The sequence below is a fragment of the Ixodes scapularis genome, unplaced genomic scaffold (genome assembly GCF_016920785.2).
Source record: "Ixodes scapularis isolate PalLabHiFi unplaced genomic scaffold, ASM1692078v2 PGA_scaffold0__279_contigs__length_252992795, whole genome shotgun sequence".
In the NCBI taxonomy this organism is placed as follows: domain Eukaryota; kingdom Metazoa; phylum Arthropoda; class Arachnida; order Ixodida; family Ixodidae; genus Ixodes; species Ixodes scapularis.
In genome coordinates this window covers 36,412,102-36,430,583 of record NW_024609835.1, presented here as the reverse complement: position 1 = coordinate 36,430,583, position 18,482 = coordinate 36,412,102, and the positions used below count along the sequence as shown (strand labels likewise).

The 18,482-nt window shown below is 49.3% G+C and overlaps 1 protein-coding gene across 1 annotated transcript in view; it reads right to left on the bottom strand.

Annotated features, from left to right (window-relative positions):
- Positions 1 to 17,310, bottom strand: part of LOC8027741 (neural cell adhesion molecule 1) — a 534,141-nt gene extending 516,831 nt beyond the window's left edge. The window contains exon 1 of the mRNA XM_042292876.1: positions 16,742 to 17,310. Within this exon, the coding sequence (XP_042148810.1) occupies positions 16,742 to 16,796 (55 nt within the window). The 5' untranslated portion in view covers positions 16,797 to 17,310. The remainder of the gene's footprint in view (positions 1 to 16,741) is intronic.
- Positions 17,311 to 18,482: the final 1,172 nt, after the last annotated feature.

Below are 18,482 nucleotides of genomic sequence, written 5' to 3'. Positions count from 1 at the left end.
CAGAAATGAATAAGACGCCGGCAGGTGAAGTGGCATTCCCGAACAAGGGGCCCCCTTGTTCGGGAAGGCGTCCTTGAACCAAGGTGATGGGTTATGCCAAGACATAACACCGGTAATCCGGTAATGCACGCAGGCGCCGCGTTTCCAGCTGCAACCGTGAAAGACGGGGACACTCTGAGAGTTGTTTTCGTGTTGTCTGTCTTTAGTGAGTTCTGACTCAAGTGGCACGTTCCACGGGAGGCGCCGCTGGAATGACCTCGCAGCTGGGCGCCTGTTCCCATGGTCGCCTTGTCGTCAGCGCATACGCCTTTGCAAAGCCGGACTCCCCCGCGCACAAACCCTGGTACGGATAATCCGTTCATGGGAGCACGTTCCTGCTTCCAGCTGCAACTCTATACGAGCGACGATGCTGGTTCACGTAATCCTTTGCGTCCTTTCGAGCATCCATGCCTGGGAGACCTCACCTTTGTTAAAAAAGATTCAGACGCGTCAGAATATTGTAGTCACCGGCGAGGATTGCGAGTTACCCTTGGGAGATCCTTTTGTTAGGCCCGGCGTCAGCGGCAAAGTATACTTCAGTTCATCTTCTGTTAAACCAAAATATTTTTTTTTTTCAGTAGCGTAGCACTAGCTCTACAACAGGACGCGCAGTCGTCCGGATGATCTCATCGTCGTGGCGCGAGACTTGAACCCTTGACTGAGCGTACTCTCAGAACGCCGTCGGAATAAAGAGGGGCCAGTTATAACAATCTCAACTTTACGAAGAAAAAAAAAAGGAGGACAGTTTGTTATAAAAGACCCTCTACCCGAGGCAAACCTCACATGTTTCGTCATGGACACCTAAGATACCGACACTCGCTTACCCTACCCTGCACAGCCTGTTTCTCAAATTCAACGCTGCCGTTCCATCCAGCCCGTCGGTGGAACGTCTATTTAGCTTGGCTGGGGACGTCTTTAGAAGGAAAAGAGGAAAACTCTCCTATCAAGAACTTTGAAAGTCAATTCCTTTTGCGAGCGAATGAACTATTTTGGCGAAAACGCAAGCCATAAAGAGACTGTACTTATTTTAGGCTCGCAGGGTTTTTCATTGATCAGAACTGCTGTTCATTTTGCCAGCACAAAAATATAAAAAAGTAACTTCGAAAGTAACTTCAAAGTAATTCGCTACTTTTTACAGTAGTTAGTAGTTTACTCAATTACTATTACAAATGTGTAATTTCTACTCTACTCCAATTACTTTTGGCGTCGATACTCAGTAACTTAACTTAACTACCTTTTTTGAGTAATTTGTACATGTCTGCTTTTGTCCTTCCACTTGAATGCCTACAGGCGCGCTGACGGTATCGACATAAATAAATAAATCTCTTTCTGCGTGTGAAACAGATCGCGGCGAAACACCGTGAGGCTTTAATTCAGATTGAGAAAAAGCGCGTCGACCGTTAGGAAGGTGCGAAGTGTCCGTTGCTTCCAGTTACACACTCACAAGTCCCTCTGTTTCTCGTAGAAGTGCACTCGGAGACACAGTGAGCGCTAAGGGCTCATTCACACTGGAAGCGGATCCGCGTTCGCAAAGCGGTTGCGAACGCGGTTGTATAAAGATCCAGTACAATTGCACGCGCACTCGATGACGTTAAATGCGTGTGCAATTGCACTGGATCTTTATACAACCGCTTTCGCAACCGCTTCGCGAACGCGGATCCGCTTTCAGTGTGAATGGGGGGTAACACGGCCGGCATCAACGCTCTCTCGTGCTTTGCTTGGCAACGGCAGAAAGGGTAAATGGAACCTCACAAAAACCAAAATGCTCGTCACCGTGGGGTAAGCTTAAGTTAAAATCCGCAATGCCCGAGGCCCACTAGAGCGACAAACAGGAACAACCGACACCAACAAGAACACGTGCCGCATGCACGCGATGGTATCTTCGACAGGATCGTAATCTCTCGGTGCACGTGAAGTAAGCACGAGCATAGGCTATGGCACGAGCGATCGCATGCCCGCCGAAGTTGCCTTCACGTGCATGTTGCTCGTGTTTCAAGCTTGTCGGTTGCTTCTATTTGTCGGTCTAGTGGGACTGGGGCATAAGAAAGAACACGACGGACCAAATCACCGATCCATGTCCTCAAAAGCGAGAGGAGTTGCATCGGGATTCGGGAGGAGCTCGCGCTGCTACTTCCGAACCTGCAATGAAGCGAGCGCCTCGCTAAAACGTACTAACACAACACGGAACTGAACGTAAAAGCTGACGAATTATACGCAACCGGCCCACCCATGAGACCAGGCATTTCGACACTTTCTCACCTTCACCCTAGCGTGCAATAAAAAAAAAACAAAAAGGCGGCATTCGAAAATAACGAACTCCGGGCGCTCGAGCCACTGCTCTCCTCCGTTTATTTTCACAAGCGCCTTATGGGCTTCTTTGTGTGCCGAATACCGTAACGATTCCCTCAACGAGGCACCCTCACCCCCTTTACCCCCCATACAAACACACACACTCACATTAAAGTGCTAAGCTTCGGGGTCTCAATGCGAGGCATGAAAGGGGGACGCTCTCAAACGGGGTGGGTCCCACCTCGGACCCGTCTTTCTTATACTCTTTCTGGTGAGCTTGCTCGCCGCTTTCCGCTGCAGTTCATTCTCTCGAGAAAGCGGCTCCCATTCAAACTTTCCCAGCGCAAAGATTCCCTTTCACGGCCACCAATAAAGAAAAAAAAAAAACAAGAAAACGACAATGTGAAAAGACACGAGAAAAAAAAAAAAGGGGGGGGGGGGGGAGTAAAGAGAAAGAAAAATTGGTCGATATTGTGCCAGGGGACATTGCGCTCGCTGCGGCATGTAGGCCGGGTCACCCGATTTCTCGACTCAAGCTCACGCCGAGGCTGGAGCTGGTCGCCCCGTGTTCGACCAGAGCCCCAGTCGCGCTGTTCGCACGTCACACAAAAAGACGCGGTGTTCGCTGCATGACACGATGACAACACCATATGCGGACGCGCCTCGGCCATCTTGGAAGGCTTCGTATGTATACGCTTCCAACAGGCCTGCAGGCGGTTCTCGTATGACCAAGGGAACAGGAGTGCCGTACAAGAAAAAAGCATGCCTCGCACACTGTCCCTAAAGACTGTCTCTTCTATAATGCGTTATGCCCGAGTCCCACTAGAGCGACAAACAGAAACAAACGACAGCAGCAAGCCTCAAATCAGAGACTTTCGCGGTTTGATAGGTTTTGCAGAAGAAAGAAGGCTATGCTCAAACACGAGCATCATGCACGCGAGGGTATCTTTGGCAGGCTTGCAACGACTCGTGCTGACTTCACAAGCAGCGAACGATTAAACGCCTGCCAAATGTATCACCGCGAGCATGCTGCATGTGTTTGAGGTTTGTTGCTGTCGTTTGTTTCTGTTTGTCGCTTTAGTGGGACTCGGGCACTAGCAGTGTGAGCCCCGTTCAAACCTAGGCTATGGATTAATCCTCCTCGTGGCCCGAAACCACGCTGGAAACGGCCGCGGGGCAATGAGGCATAATACACTTCCACGTGGGAACCGCCTCGCCCCACTGCAATGGATCGGGACAAATGACAGAAAGGCAGAGAGGTTAGCCTGGAAGTGTGTCCCATACCGGGCTAGTTTCCACAGGGGACGGTGGAAGGAAAAGAAAGATGTAGCGATGAAGAGGGTACAACGAGGCGATGGTGATGACGATGCGGGACGCATAGCGAGGATGTGGCTAGAATTCACTTAAATCCGCACACGTGCAAAAACAACGAGACGCGTTAGCCTTTCTTCCTCCGTAGGGTACGTGGACCTCGGTTGGCTTTGAAGCTCGTCAGACTGAGACATACATCGCGAGTCGACGGAGGTGTTACACGCGAAACGCCCCGACTGGACAGCACTTTGTCGTAGTCAGAGACAGCTGGTGCTTCGTCCAACAAACGCCTCCCCGTCCTTTTTTTTTTTTTGGGGGGGGGGGGGGAGAGGGGGGGGGGGGTTTCGACGTTTCTTCTCTTGTCGATGCAGGTCTAAAAGAAACAAATTCAATATCATCTATACAGAATGTAATTAAAAACGTGTTTCAAGCAAAAAAAAAAAAAGTTTGTGCGAGATGTCTGTGCAGGCGAACGCGGATGATTACTGGATCACGCGTTCCAATCAAGTCACTTGCGATTGCAACCACTTTCTATCCTTGAGTTCCTCCAGAGGCTGCTCCACAACGGACTTCGCTCAATCTCGGTCTTTGTCTTTTCCTGGGTTTTAAATGGTACACTTTCTCAAACCATTAAAACGCTAAAAAGATATACAGCACGCTCAAAGAAGAAAACACGGCATTCGTCGTTTCTTCTAAAAAGAAAAATGAAAAAAAAAAAAAAAAAAAGAGCAACTCTTTACACGACCGCGCTGAGCTAGCACGCAGTGTCTAGGTAATGTTTCCGCATTTTAGCTTTTTCCCAGGATTCCTGAAGAAGTGCCAAAGGAAAGGAACTGTGTACAGCCCTGGCCTAGATACACGCAACTTTACGTCTTACCCGTAGAAATTAGCCGGGAAATACGGAGAAAGTCGAGGAAGTTACGATCCGTATCCTGAGCCTTACCGGCGTAAAACACTACCTTCAGATTCGGTCTCTGCGAGAGGCACTCAGCCGAAAAACAATCCGGCGAGAGAGGGAGAGAAAGGGAGAGCATGTGTCTAACAGCGAAACCAACCAACACAAAGCAAGAGCCCGAAATAATTGCGTTTCACTCCAAAGTCCGGGAAAAAAAATGTAAAAAAGAGGGGGAGGGGGAACTGGACTTGCGAAGGTGATAGAATGAAATAAACGAGACAGCCGATTGTATTCCCACCCCCGTGTTCATTGTCCTCCAGTGCACTCGCGTCGCGTGTGATAGGCACCTAAATCATCTCGGGAAATGCAACAGCGTCGGAATTCACGACGCCCCACTCCCGTCCATCGTTTGCAACATAGAGACCTCATTCGAATAGTCGAAAGGAAGAAGCAAATGAAGTTAAAAATAATCAACGCATCTCGTGCAAAAACCTAAACAAAACTGCGGATTAAAACTTTGCTTTTGAAACAGACCCGAGCCCTATACGTCGGCACACCTGTTGTTCTGTCGCGAGGGGTACTGGCCAGAAAATAAGGTTTAATAAGACTCGGACGACTCACACGCGTACAGAACTCGCATTCTGCGTGAGCGAAACCACAATCTCGCCAGCGAGCGCTCGCCACATTGAGTACCCAGGAATAGCACGGGGAAAAAGCGCCTACATAATAGGTCATTTTCAAAACTGCGCGTCACTAAGAAGCTGCGAGCCGATAGACCTTTCGCTAAAGTACCCAAGCACCAAAATATAATGCAGGGAACGTATGTACATGCGCTGCACGTGCTCGCCTTCCCTGTACCATAATCTCCTCTACATTGACAAAGTCTGGCAGTTTGACGACGGAGCTTTAGAGTGCCCAGTCGCAGATTTGGAGCGCGAGGATCTGGTAACACAGAGCATCAAAGAGCCATTTCTCGGGGAATCTAGGGGAACCTGGACGTCAGCGCACAGCTTTTGCAAAGGCGAGAACCCGAAACGCACTTGTTCGCTCGAAACAACTGTGTTTCGGCGTCTCGCCGCAGCGGGGCACCGATCACGTGGCTCTCCTCTCATTCGTTGTCTGCCGCTCCGCCTGTTCCATTTCGGCGGCCGTTTCTCGTGGCAGCCTACAAGGCTTTGCCAGTATATAGGAAGCTGTGCCTGTACAGAAGATTCAAACTAAATAATAAAAATAAGACGTTGAGGAAAACACGTGCAGGGTGCCATTTGTTTTAGATTTCTCGCGTTCGCGCAGCTTCTGCTGCAGACGGCAGCCAGCGCGTGTAGCTCATGTGCCTACGTTTGTCGCGGCGTTTGAATGCCTGGGTAATTCGGCGAAAAGGTCGACTATCCGAGACCGGCTTTGTTTGGGCGTGTACTCTGAGTAAGTGGTGGACACGAGAACTGCCTCGGCATTAGGCGGGGAACCGGATTCAATCACACCCTTCGTGTTCAAGAAATGGCCGCCGCCAATGTTGCTAGATGGGGTTTTTAAAAGGGTACATAATGGTGTACTTTTCTGGAGGCCGGCAGGCAACGGGCAAAGCAAACGGACATCAGCTCACACCAAGCGAGTGAAAGATGGGCCTCAATAAAGGAATTGCTCAATGGAGGACGCCCCTCCCGTAAATCCTCCAAGGTATGTGGGAAGAAAGGGGAGGGGAAACGATAGAGGTAAGCAGAGCGTGTGTTCTCCCCATTATGTGCTCACACGAACTCCGTTTTTGATTCCTCCTTTACCTTACACGGAAAACGAAGATGCTCCGCCGCTTGACATCGTTACCTCCGCTGTGCTTGCATGAAAAGAGGAAAGCACCAGAACCAACCTGCCAATAAACCGTAGAACCATAGGTATCTGCATTTTAGCGTGTGCGTGTGCGTGTGCGTGTGTGTGTGTGTGTGTGTTATTCACTCTTATCTCACTGTAAGAAGTTCACTCCTGTAATTTTCAGCCCATACCCGGCTTGTTACATACCCGGCATGTAACAAATCATTCCTGCTGCTCACGGTTGTGGATTGGAAAATACCCTTTCCAAAATTCAGTCTGACCACTTTGATCACAATCATCATCTCGGCTATTATCAACTTGGCTCGTGTTTGCTGGGCACTTGACGGACCCAGCCGAGCTTGCTTTGGCAAGCCCTCACCGGAACGACAAACCTCCACCGGAACTTGTGGATTTAAAAAAATAAAAACTCAATGTATTTTTTTTATGTACTATGTGTGAACAACCCATGTTGTTTTGTTATTTCTGACGTTTATTTTATCAGGAAAGTGTGTTCTATTTCTGGTCGTAGTTTTCATTGAAGTGTAGTATTCATTGTATTACCCCCTTCCTTGTGCATTGCCCGTCAGAGAAGGCGCTTAAGGATCACATAAATTAAATGAAATTAATGTGGCCTGCAGTTCGGCCTTAAGCCCTCTGTCAAACGACCAATGTTCACAGCATAGTAAAGACCGCTGGGGAAAACGCTGGCTACGTTTACATAAGGACTACCTAGTCGAGTCATCTGGTGCAGATGGCGCGTGCCGCAATGCTTGGTCGACTTCCAAGGTTTGTGGACTCAAGCCTTCATCAGCCGATAGACCGAGCAGTAGCTAGGTGGGAAGGGAGTCGACGGCTAACTACCACGTACACGCTGGGAGTCTACAACAGCTGATGAGCTTCGGTCGACCTAGACATGTTTGAGAGTACAGGAAGGTACGATTCCTGGCCCAAACCTTCCGAGCTGTGTCGAGACTTTCTACGTAATGAAGTTTCAAAAGACCTAGAACGCCTGATGGTTTTCCCCTCGTCATCTTGTCGAAATATCTTCCCAATACAGAAAGAAAAGGCTGCCTGATGTATACTGACACCAGTGGCGTACCACTGTAGAAAGAGACCACCGGCTAGGCTCAAAATTAACGGCAAAACTAAGTGTGGCTTCATTTGGCGATTGACTCACTATCGATAGAACTATCGATGCACAAAAAAAGTTGTGTTGGGGATCATTTGGGCGCTGTTGGGATCGGGAAGTTGTTCCCGCCGCGGATCGAGCCGCAACTCGGCAGGAATGTCAGAGAACCGGCTGTCTCGATGAAAACATACTGATTATTACATATTTACAGCAGTAAAGAGAACAAATCGAATGAAGTCTGCTTCTATACACCGTACCAGCGCTTACCACACTGGCGATTACAGTCCAGACCAGAACGCGTTCCAAAACCCAGTAGACAAAGGCGGCGGCAGAGGACGCCTCGCTTCCCAAGTAAGGGTACAAGCGATTTAAAGCGCGCGTCGCTGGTTTTGAGAGTGTACGTCAGTGTTGCCCGACTGCGCTGAGCTGTGGAGTTTCTCGCCAGTGGGCTGTGGCAGCCTGCTTCAGCGCCATTCCGGACGCTGGTAGCGGCTGAATTGCCGCGTTTTCTTTTTTTATTTTGTGTTCTGTGGCGAACATAATTTATAGAGGTATTTAAGAAAGCAGTGCTCTATTGTTTGGAACAAAAACAAAGAAATGAAAGCTGTTTTGGTGAGTCCGTACGCGACGGAACAAATGCAACTGGAATGTTTGTTTCATTTCATTTTCATCGTTTTACGGCACCGTACACTCGTCTTACGGCACCGTACACTCAGCCGTGTCAATCTATATAGGTCAAAATGTTTGACCACACAGGATATCCGAACTGCATGGATATTCCCTGCCCACAACATGAAATTCATTGAGTCTCATCAATCGAACAACATATATTGTACGTACCCCACGGTGCCGGGTTATCAGAACAGCATTTCAGAAGGGTCTCACATAACACCGCATATCCAATATACAGTGTCGACGATAGTCACTTCACGATAATCGGACGGAATCCGGCGTGTTTTGGGGAACATGTAGAAGAGAGCAACTTTTTTGCACAGCTTCGAAGCAAATGAACGAACGTGTCTATTCTGTCCCCACACCCCGGACCCGACCCTATTAGCTATTTTTCGCGAAGACCCGGAACGCAGCCGGGAAGGCTTTTTGGAGATTATCTCCACGGAAATAATCCTCCAAGAACGTCGAACTGCCTGCGTCGCGGGCTGCTTGACGTTCGCTCTCTTCGTTCGTTTCCTGCGAAGGCTGAGCAGGCTACGAGCCCTGGCATTCTCTGGTTCTCACAGTGGAAGATAATATACAAAGGGCAAGCATCCTAAACAGGCGAATAAAGTAAAAACTTCCAAGAAAAGCCGGCGAACTCCGAATGCGCAATGCAGGTGGGGAGTCACGCTGATCGGGTTTCCACAGCTCAGGCGGGGTGCCAGATATTTCTGGCTGGTAGGGGTCGCTCGATTCGCAAAATGGCGGCGGCCAGAGCGCTCTTTTTGCAAAGGTAACTCTAATGGTGAATTCCGCTCGCAGATCTCGAGCGCTCCAAAAGCGCTCCATTTGGAGCGCGCATATTCCGCTCGCAGATCTGGCTCAAGTTGGTCATCTTCCGCTCGTAGATCTCTGGCAGCGCCCGCTCCACGGAGCGCCCCAAACTCCGCCGAACTTGCTCTGCGGGATTTCACAGATCTTTCCGGAAATTGACAGAGCGGCCCACGTGATTTCCGTCTAAATCGGCGGTGCGCATGCGCGTCGAGGTTGGAGAGATCGGCAGGCCGGTCGGTGGAGTTGGATCTGTTCGGGTGCGTCGGTTGTTTACTCTGGACTGTGACGGCTCGAACGCTTCTACCTCGCGTAGATCAGGGATAAAAAGCCGGGAATGTGGAGCGTGGCAAATCGTAAGCGCTGACATCTGTGATCACCGAGGAAGAACGAAAAAAAGAACGACAGAAAAGCCGGAGGCAGACGCAAGGTTAGGCCTATTCATTCTGCAGCCAGTGATTGTTTACCTTTTTACACTGCATTCCATCGGCGTTTTCCCGTGAAATAAAGCAAGATGTGGTTAGGCAACGACCGCGCAAGTGATGGTTTGTTACCTCTGTGTTTATTAAAGTCGTACTAGCAATCTGAACTCACCGCTGGCAATCGCTGTCCGTGCCCCGCCGCTTCGAGGCGGCCGAAAGGTATGTGACGGTGCCGAACGCGGACGTCTTCGCTATTTGTGACATGGGCGCCGTGGTACGTATAATTCCGCCCGGCCTGTGTCGCGTGTTACTTCTACAGCTAAGCAGTGACAGTCGTCACTGGTCGTCGGAAAGATCAGCCGGCTGAGGCGTTGGTGGGCTGGTCAAGTTCGAGCAGCGGCCATTTTGAACGGCGGAAGGAGAAGGGGTGGGGAGGGGTGTGGGGGAGGTCGCTCCAAAAATGCAAGTTTATCTTCCCCTCGTCGATACGGAGCGGGTCCCACGGAGCGGAATTTTGCCTCCCTCGCGGATTTTGGAAAGCGCTCCAGATCTACGAGTGGAATTCACCATAAGTAAGGGCTTTGGCGAAACGGTCGGCAGCCAAAGCGGGTCGAGCAAACGTCGAAAAGTCTTGGCTCCGCCCACGGCACTGTCTTTTTCTCAGAAGGTTCACATTACACATGAGCTCGTCACCGACGTCCATCGTATCGGTGGCCACGAGCTAGCCACGGCGCAGTCGATTTCCTCTGGATCCGTAAGATAATCTCTCGGATGAGCTGATAAGCCTCGGCTGAAGACAGTAGAGTTTGCTTCCATGGTCCTTTGTTCCTCTCCTGGTTGGAGACCTCTCAGCGCAATCTCTGGGCGCCGTTCACCACGATGGGGTTGCACCCGCACCTGAAATTCCGGGGCTGACGCGTTTGGGACGCCCTCTTTGGTTGAGGCGAGGTGACCTTGAGAAAGAAGATGGAATCTTGCCTTGCTCCTTTGAGAACCAAGCAATAACCAAGGGCGCCTTCCAAGACCCATGGAAATCCCTATACAAATGCCCGAAAGCTACAACGGTACTGGTACGCTTCATGCGTAAAATTGGTGCGGATAAGCAGCTTGAGAAACTGTATAGCATTACTTTCCCCTCGCCTTGATTTCGCTTTTCTCTACTTTTGATTCCCTTTCCCCTTCTCTAATACAAAGTAGCAGTCCATTCCGATAAGAAAGGTTGACTCCGTTTCCTTGTCCCAGGCAAAATTCCATGTTTTGCAGTACGCAGGATCCTGTATACGCACCGCAAACTCCTCCCAGTAGATGGAGTAGTTTGTCGACCCACTTGTTCGTTCACTGATGTTTCTCATCGCGGGAACAGGTAAGCATGAACGATCACGCAGCTGCAGGCCCGCCGCGGGATGAGCGCAGACCGCACGCACGGAACGAATCGATGGGGCGAGACATGAAAGCGCTAGAACGAGAATCGATAGCTTGTTTACCGCACGCTCACGACTACACCGATGTAGCATGTCCGGCTCAACGTTTATGACTGCTCTCTCGGTAGCTTGTAACGATGATCATGATAAAGATCCGAGGGTGCAGAATCTCCTCTTAAAAAAGAAAAAAGAAGAAGGCAAAGACCTCTCTAAACGCTCTGCGGGAAGCTAAATCTCAGCTCGGAACAATATCCGCCTCCAAAGAATTCGCAGATCGATCTCCAATCGTAGCGAACGCGGGGCGACCTGGCGTGAGAAACACGCTTCAGCCGGCACACTTAGCGAGGGAGATGAACCTTCGAAGGACGACATCGACGAAAGAAACGACTACCAACGATGGTACGAAACGTTACGCCGACGAACAAGAAAAGCAAGACGGTCGTTACGGATAGATAGAAACTTCCTGCCGCCACCCACTATTGCCAGCTTACGTCAGTGCGGAGACAAAAAGAAAAGAAAGAGGGAAGGTCCTTTCGCGCGAAGGAACCATCCATTGTGGCAGCGGGCGGAGATGTCAGGCACAAATCACTGCCTCGGGCGACGAGGCCGGCTCGGCCTCTCCCGGCGGACAGGACGAAGAGCGAAGGGCGCCGTAATCAAGCCTAGAATCGGGGAGTGACGCGACCCGATTAAGAACGAGGCTGGATGGGTGCACTTAGCCCCATCTGAGAGCCACTATAGAAATAAGTTACGCATCAAAGGAACGCCACTTAAGCCATCTTTGGTGCTTACAATCATGCTTGCAACTTGGCAGTTATCTGGAGCTTTATCTGAAATCGCGGGAAAAACAGTTTCACGTTCTCCAGAAATGTTTTTTTGAGACAGTCCGCGATAACGCAAAACGCTCTCGCCTGAGCGCCTTCGCATCCTGCCTAAAGCGGAGAAAGTCGCGCTTTCGCCATTTTGTTGCACCAGCGGCGCCGCCCACAAAACCATCGGCGAACGGAGTGTTTGCAACGAACAAAGGCAGAGTTTCCCTAGCGATTAAAGCGCAGAAGGAGCCAAAGATTGGACCTCGAAAACGCGATCCGAATCCGACAAGCTCGTGCAGATCAATATCGGGCCCCACTCTTGCCGATCCTAGCGAGAAGGTCATACATAAATGTGCAGCAGTGACACACTCATCGCCGAGTACGCGCAGCAGCTGGCTCACAGAAAGAGATGCGAAGCGTCAAGTCTTTGTGGTAACGACTGTAACTTAGCTACTTTGTAAGTTATTTAGAGACGTGTAGAAAGACACTTCGGAAACCTCCATTAAATTTTATAAGAGAGTTTTCGTAGACCGCTTCCGCCGTCTCTCTATGCTCTCTCCACAACCCGCCACGTCGGCAGAGTTCATCCTTCTCGGTATTTATCGAAAACTACAAATCACGTAAATCCTAAATAAAAAAAATAATAATAATAATAACGGGATTACGAACGATGTAGGCCTTGACTCGGAAGAGAACACCCGCTATTTCGGAGCACATCTCCACCTAGCGGGAAATGCGAGCGGGTTAGTCAATGAAATCACGGCGAGCACACTATTCATCGAGGTAATGGTGAATAATAATAATGTGTGCGTGTTTATACAGCCGTAAGTAAGTCAGCTTCAATGGGCGTCCGGTGTTTCAGCTGTATATGAGATATTTAGCCAAAGCATTACAACCCCCAGCCTGGGGTTTCTAACGTGCACGACACAGTAGTGATACACGACCGCACGCTGCGGTACGATGCTCATCCAGATCAAAACGAGCAGGGGATCTCTGGGTTCTGCAGCGCGTGCTTCAGCACCATGTGCTCCGAGCTGGTGAGCGCTAGCCCCCTCCACCACCGATCCCCCTTATCAGTTACTTCGGAGGGCCGCGTCACCTGACAGCAGGAATTGAAAAACGCTGGACGCGGGCAGGTTTTAGAACGCCAAGGTACAAAATCCTTAGCCTGGAGTAAGATGGAGTAACTTTGGAACACGGCCATAGTGATCGTTTCACAGCAGACATTGAGTCTTACCTGGAGAATAGAAAAGAGAAGGCAAATGGAAGGTATAATTTTGCAAGAATTCAAAAAGAAAAAAATATATGACTTAGAAGAAATTATATTCCTGTTCACGCTGAAAATATCGAGCTTACATCACTTGAAACGGTGCTGCTCACGCTGAAAATATCGAGAGTTGCTGACGTGTCAACTGAAAGTGGCAGTCTCAAGCGTGTTTCACATGCAGCGGTTTCGGCCCTAGAGCGGCGCGATTTCTGCCGTTGCGGTGCTCTGGCCAGCACCAGCGGTTGAGCGGCACGAGCGCCGCGACGGCAGAAATCGCGCCGCTCTAGTGCCAAAATCGCTGCATGTGAAACACGCTTCAGTGTTGCCTTGCCGTCGTGTACACCGCGAGGTAGCGGAAGGCTGCGGCCGCAAGCTCCCAGTGAGCACGAGTGTTAACCAACCGAGGGATCCAGGGAAGCCGCGCATGTGCATGAGGCTAGCCTCCACTTCCGAGGAGAGAAAGCTCTTTCAACTAAATCCTCATACACACACGCCGTGGGTACAACGACGGAAATAAAATAAGGAATTCTATCTATAACGGTATTGAAATACCAACCAGAAAGAAATAGAACGACGGGTAGCAGCGAAGAAATGACAAAAACAAGGACAAGCTCGCGTATGACGTCATGTGTGCGTGAGCGGAGGTTCATAATAGGGAGTTTTCGTAGATCGTTTCCGCTGTCCCGCAACGCTCTCCGCCAGTCCGCTACGATACCCCGAACTCTACAGCCAAGGCCATCGGCGCGCAGGCGCGGTGGCGGCTCCTTGGTTGCGGAGGGCTTAGCGGACGGGGAGAACGCGGTCTACGAAAACTCCCTATTATGGAAAGGCAGCCGTAAGCGGCTGCACGTGCACTCCATAAGAAAAAAAAAACATGTGACGAAATTTTGGTTATTGTTATCAGAGCATAGAAGAAAAAAAATGCAGTTGAAGACATGACGTAAATCATGCCTCTTATTCGTCACAGCAAGACCATGTCATTGAATTCATTTACAGTCGGCACGTAATGAAACGCGAACAGTGGGTGCATGGTTTTCGCTAGATGCTGCACCACCTGAACCAGATGGGAGCTGCAAGAAGATGGCTCCTCCTTCGATGTGTTAGACCAGTGGTCGGCAACCAGCGGCCCGCGGGCCGGATCCGGCCCGCGAGGTAGTATCATACGGCCCTCAGCCTCCTGGTAACCCCCCCTCCCCCCTACACAGTCAGCTAAAGAAAAAAAAAATAAAGTTGACTAATTCGCTGCCGTCTGCAAGCAGACTTTTTCACGAATGAAGTGCATAAAATCCAACTTCCGCTCACGATTGACTGTTGTGAACCTCCACAATGTTTTGCGACTCGCAGTTAGCAGCTTGAATGTGGATGTCCGTAGTTTGGCGTAGTTTGACACCAAAAGTTTCACTGAGAGGAGTCTCTACGTTTTTGTGGAAATGTCGTATCTCATGTTGTTTGTTGTGAAATAAAGAAACTGTTCATTTTCGATTTATGTACGTCAATGTAAGTTCGTGCAAATGCTTTTTTTTTTATTTTAACTCCTCTCCCCTTCCCCCCCCCCCCCCCCCCCCCCCCCCCCCCCCCTTCCCCCCGCTGCTTGCCGTCCGGCCCGTACCGCCTAGGCTTTGCGGCGACTCGGCCCGCTTCGCCAAAAGGTTGCCGACCACTGTGTTAGACTCTTGCTCAGTGCATCCAAACCTTCGGTGTTCCGTCTCTAGGTGACTCAGCGTGGGTCGAAAAACCTTGCGCTCCTTGTTCGCGTTTCATTCCGTGCCGACTGTACATGTTTGCGAGACGAGCAATGATAATAATTTGCATTTGCCCAGTTTCATTTTCCCACTTGGCGGTGTGCAGCTCGTCACTAAAACCAGCGAAATGTAGGCCGCTTTTCGATGCAGATATTCAAGTTGTGGGCCGTTGAACTGAAAACCTCAATTCCTTTTTCGACCTCCTCAGCATCTCGCACTTCCGTACTTGGACGAGCGAACAGAGAAGTCAACGCGCAGCCAATCTGGCCGATTTGGAAATACAGGACGAGGAGCGTCATCGAGGTGAATCACCATAACACGGATATCGAAACGACAAAATCTCCAACACGTATCTTAACTCGACCTCGCAAAAAAAAAAAAAAAATTTTTACGCGTTTTTTTTTTTTTTTTTTTTTTAAGACAGCGTTGAAGATACAAAAAGTAAGGGCGCAAACGAGCTGGTCTAGATTGCACATGGTTGAAAAAAAAAAACCGAGACTGCGGGTAAACGACACAACACTAAAAAGTCTCTATTATAGAGACTTTTTAGTGTTGTGTCGTTTACCCGCAGTCTCGGGGTTTTTTCAACCATGTTGAAGATACAGCCTCGTCAGAGGGAATGCTCAATGCACTGGGGATTTCGCTTTTGCTACTTGGAGAGCGAGAGGGGGAGGGGGGGGGGGGGGGGGGGGGGCGAGAGAGACTAAGGCATGCGATTCGATTGTTTTCGGTAGTGTCTATTCTTGTCATGAACTCCCCCGAAATTCTACCGGCTGTCCATTTTGTCGACACACGTTTCACAAAATGCACGCAGTAGGGACATTTCGTCGCGCGTGTATCCACCGGGGAACGTGTTAACCTACCGGGTCTAGAGTAATTGTAGTCTAACCCGGCCCACTCGTTCACGCCGTTTCGCGGCAACAGTTTGAGGCGGCTCATCATAGAAAAAAGCTAACCTCAGCTCAGGCCAGCTGTCGATGAAACGTCGTTCGGTGAACTGACTGTCGCCGCGAATGGAAGGCGACTACTGTCGGTAGAGTTTCGGGGAAATTATCGTCCCAGTTAAAGGAAGATTAGTCGCTACTTGTTTTTCTTTTTTTCTCCCCAAAAGTTGTTTTTAAATAAAAGAGAAAGGAAAAAAACACTCCATTAATATTACATTTGCTGCCCGGTATCAAAATAATCCGGCATTACCAGACACAGTTGCAATACTGTTGCCCGAGGCTCCGTGCACACCAACTGCTCTTGAGTGAAAAAAAATGTTATGAATTAATAACGTGCAAAAAAGGCGCGATCCATTTAATCCAGGGAGCACGGGCTTTGCGGAAAAGCCCCGCATAATTCCCCCCCAAAAAGTAAAAAAGAACCAGCAAGGCGAAGTCGATGAATTATGTAATGCGTGCGAGCAGGCGCACGCAAAAACACACACACACAGAAGGATGTACACGAAAGATCTTCGAGGACGATGTAAGGCTTCTAAGGACAACACATGCGCATAATCTGATGGAAGCGGAATGCAGCCCGACCGGAGCGGTCGCAGAAAGGGTCGGAGAGTTCGCGACCCAGAAAATTAACTCGGGTAGCTTCGAAGCGCCAGAATTTGACGGGTAGCGATTCTAGCGGACGCGCACAAACAAACAAAAAACACCCAAAGCATATATCGGACGTCTTGTTGGTTACCCTCGCTGGAAACACACTCATCAATGTCGCCAAGTTAACGCTAATCCAAAATTAAACACGACGCCGCTACGAATAGCGGGGATCGTCCCGTATTAGCGCCTTCGCGTCCCGCGCGCGATGCTGAGATAAAAGCTGGCGCGTAAAGTTCGAAATAAAAAAGCCCACGGACCCCGAAAGAAAACGAAATTTACGCCCGCTTTCCGTTATGTCACGACATACCAAACATCGCAACAAAAGAGACCAAAAAAAAAACAAAAAAAAAACGGGGGAGAGAGTCAGCGGTTCGGATTTGAGCGCTCAAGCCGGAGCCGTCCCGCCGATGAATGCTACAGGTTAGCCGGTCCTGTCAAAAGAATGGATGCAGCGCGAATCGCCCGCCTCATGTGCTTGCTCTTCGACACACCGCGCTGCCGAAACCGAAAACAATCGTTCAACGAGCTGACCTGTTATGAAGAGGACCGTTCCCGCCGTGGCCAGAAGCAGGTGCAGTAAATCCATAGTGCTCACAAGTCTTGGCAACACTCGGACGAAATCGTAACCGCCGCTAAGCACCCACACACACACTGCCACAGATCAGCCCGCACACGACAAACAGTCCGCTGCGGCGTTTTCGCGTATCCGTTCGCGCTCCGTCCCGGAGGAGGTGGCTCCGTCCGCAGCGCTCCCTCAATGCCGACGCGCTTGAAGAAATAGTTCCTTGTTTATTCGTCGTTCAGCGCTCTAGGGTTCTGGTTCTGAACGCAAAACTGACTTAGCCTGTGCGTACAACGATTAAATAGATCTTATAAAGTTGGATACGAATTAAATCATTCTTCATTAGAGACGAAGTAAACACGATAGACTGAATGCGACAAAGTTTGAACTTGACAGGACAGGCCGTTTGGTTTATCGGCTAGCTTTTTAGGGATAAATGTGTTTAGAGCGCTCAGTACGGGTTAGAGTCGTTTCTGTGACACTGAAAAATATACAAAACACACCGTTAATGAAAGATAATGCCAAAATAGCGACAAACAAAATAACCCAAAGCCAACGTGCTTTTATGGAGTGAAGGCAGTGGTGGCGCCATCTAGAGGAAGAAAACAAAACTCTAACTAGTGCGCGCTGCGCGTCATCTCGTGGTGGTTTTGAAAAACGTAACCAGAAATCGGAAGGCGGCCTTTTTGATTTGGTACACGGTGGTCTTGGGGAAATTGAGGCACATTTGGAAGTCGGGACTTTGCATCACGGCTCCCAGAGTCCGCAATGTTATTTATATTTAGCTAAAAGGACGGTTGGGGAAGTGACCATTTTTTTTATTACGCACTGGTCTCTTCACTTGAACCACGGCTTTTAGGAAGTTACGCATTTCATAAATATTACTGCGAACGAAAAAGAAAAACGACGGCCACGAATAGCTTGCAACAATATAATAGGCCAAAAAAAATCAACTACTCGCCCCCCTCCCCCTCTCCCGGCACGATATTCATTCGAGTTTATAATTAGTTTTGCGTGTTTTCTGAGTTTATTTTTAGTTAATTTCGGGGAGCGTATTTTATTCTTAATATTCTTTTAAGATTACCAATTCTTCAAACGTTTTAGACTAATTTTGATGTTTCCAAATTTTCAGTATAAAAAAACAATAATAATATCCAGACACAACCGTACATTAAATTCATAAGACCACATATGTGTTTAATTATTTGTTTGCAGCTAAATTTTTGCCATTTGTAATACTAAGTGTCCCATGACAAATCTTGGATAAAAGTGTTGCTTCAAATAGAGTCAATATTTTGACGTAGCCGCCAGGAAGCAAGAAAGCTCCAGCACTGCGCCCAACACATTTAAATTTTCGCGGACACCAACATTTTCTGAACATCGCCGACTGGAAAATCCTCATGTAATGACACGTCAATTTTTTTTTTTTTTTAAGCAATATGGTTTGATTTTTTTTTTAATTATTATTATTAAGGACTTGAGAGATTTGTCGATGGTCCATCCTAGGCCAAGTAGGAAAGTTTTCAACTGTAGTCGCTGGGCAGTGTTGCAGAGAGAGCCACCGTCGGTTGGCCATCGGCGCCACTATGGGCAAACTGGCCAGAGTGGCGCTGACGATCAACCGAGACGGCTAAAACCGGCACCGCCACCGGCGTACCCTCGCGAGATAACGGTTTTACCAACTCCGAGCGTTGTGTTGTCGCGCGCTGC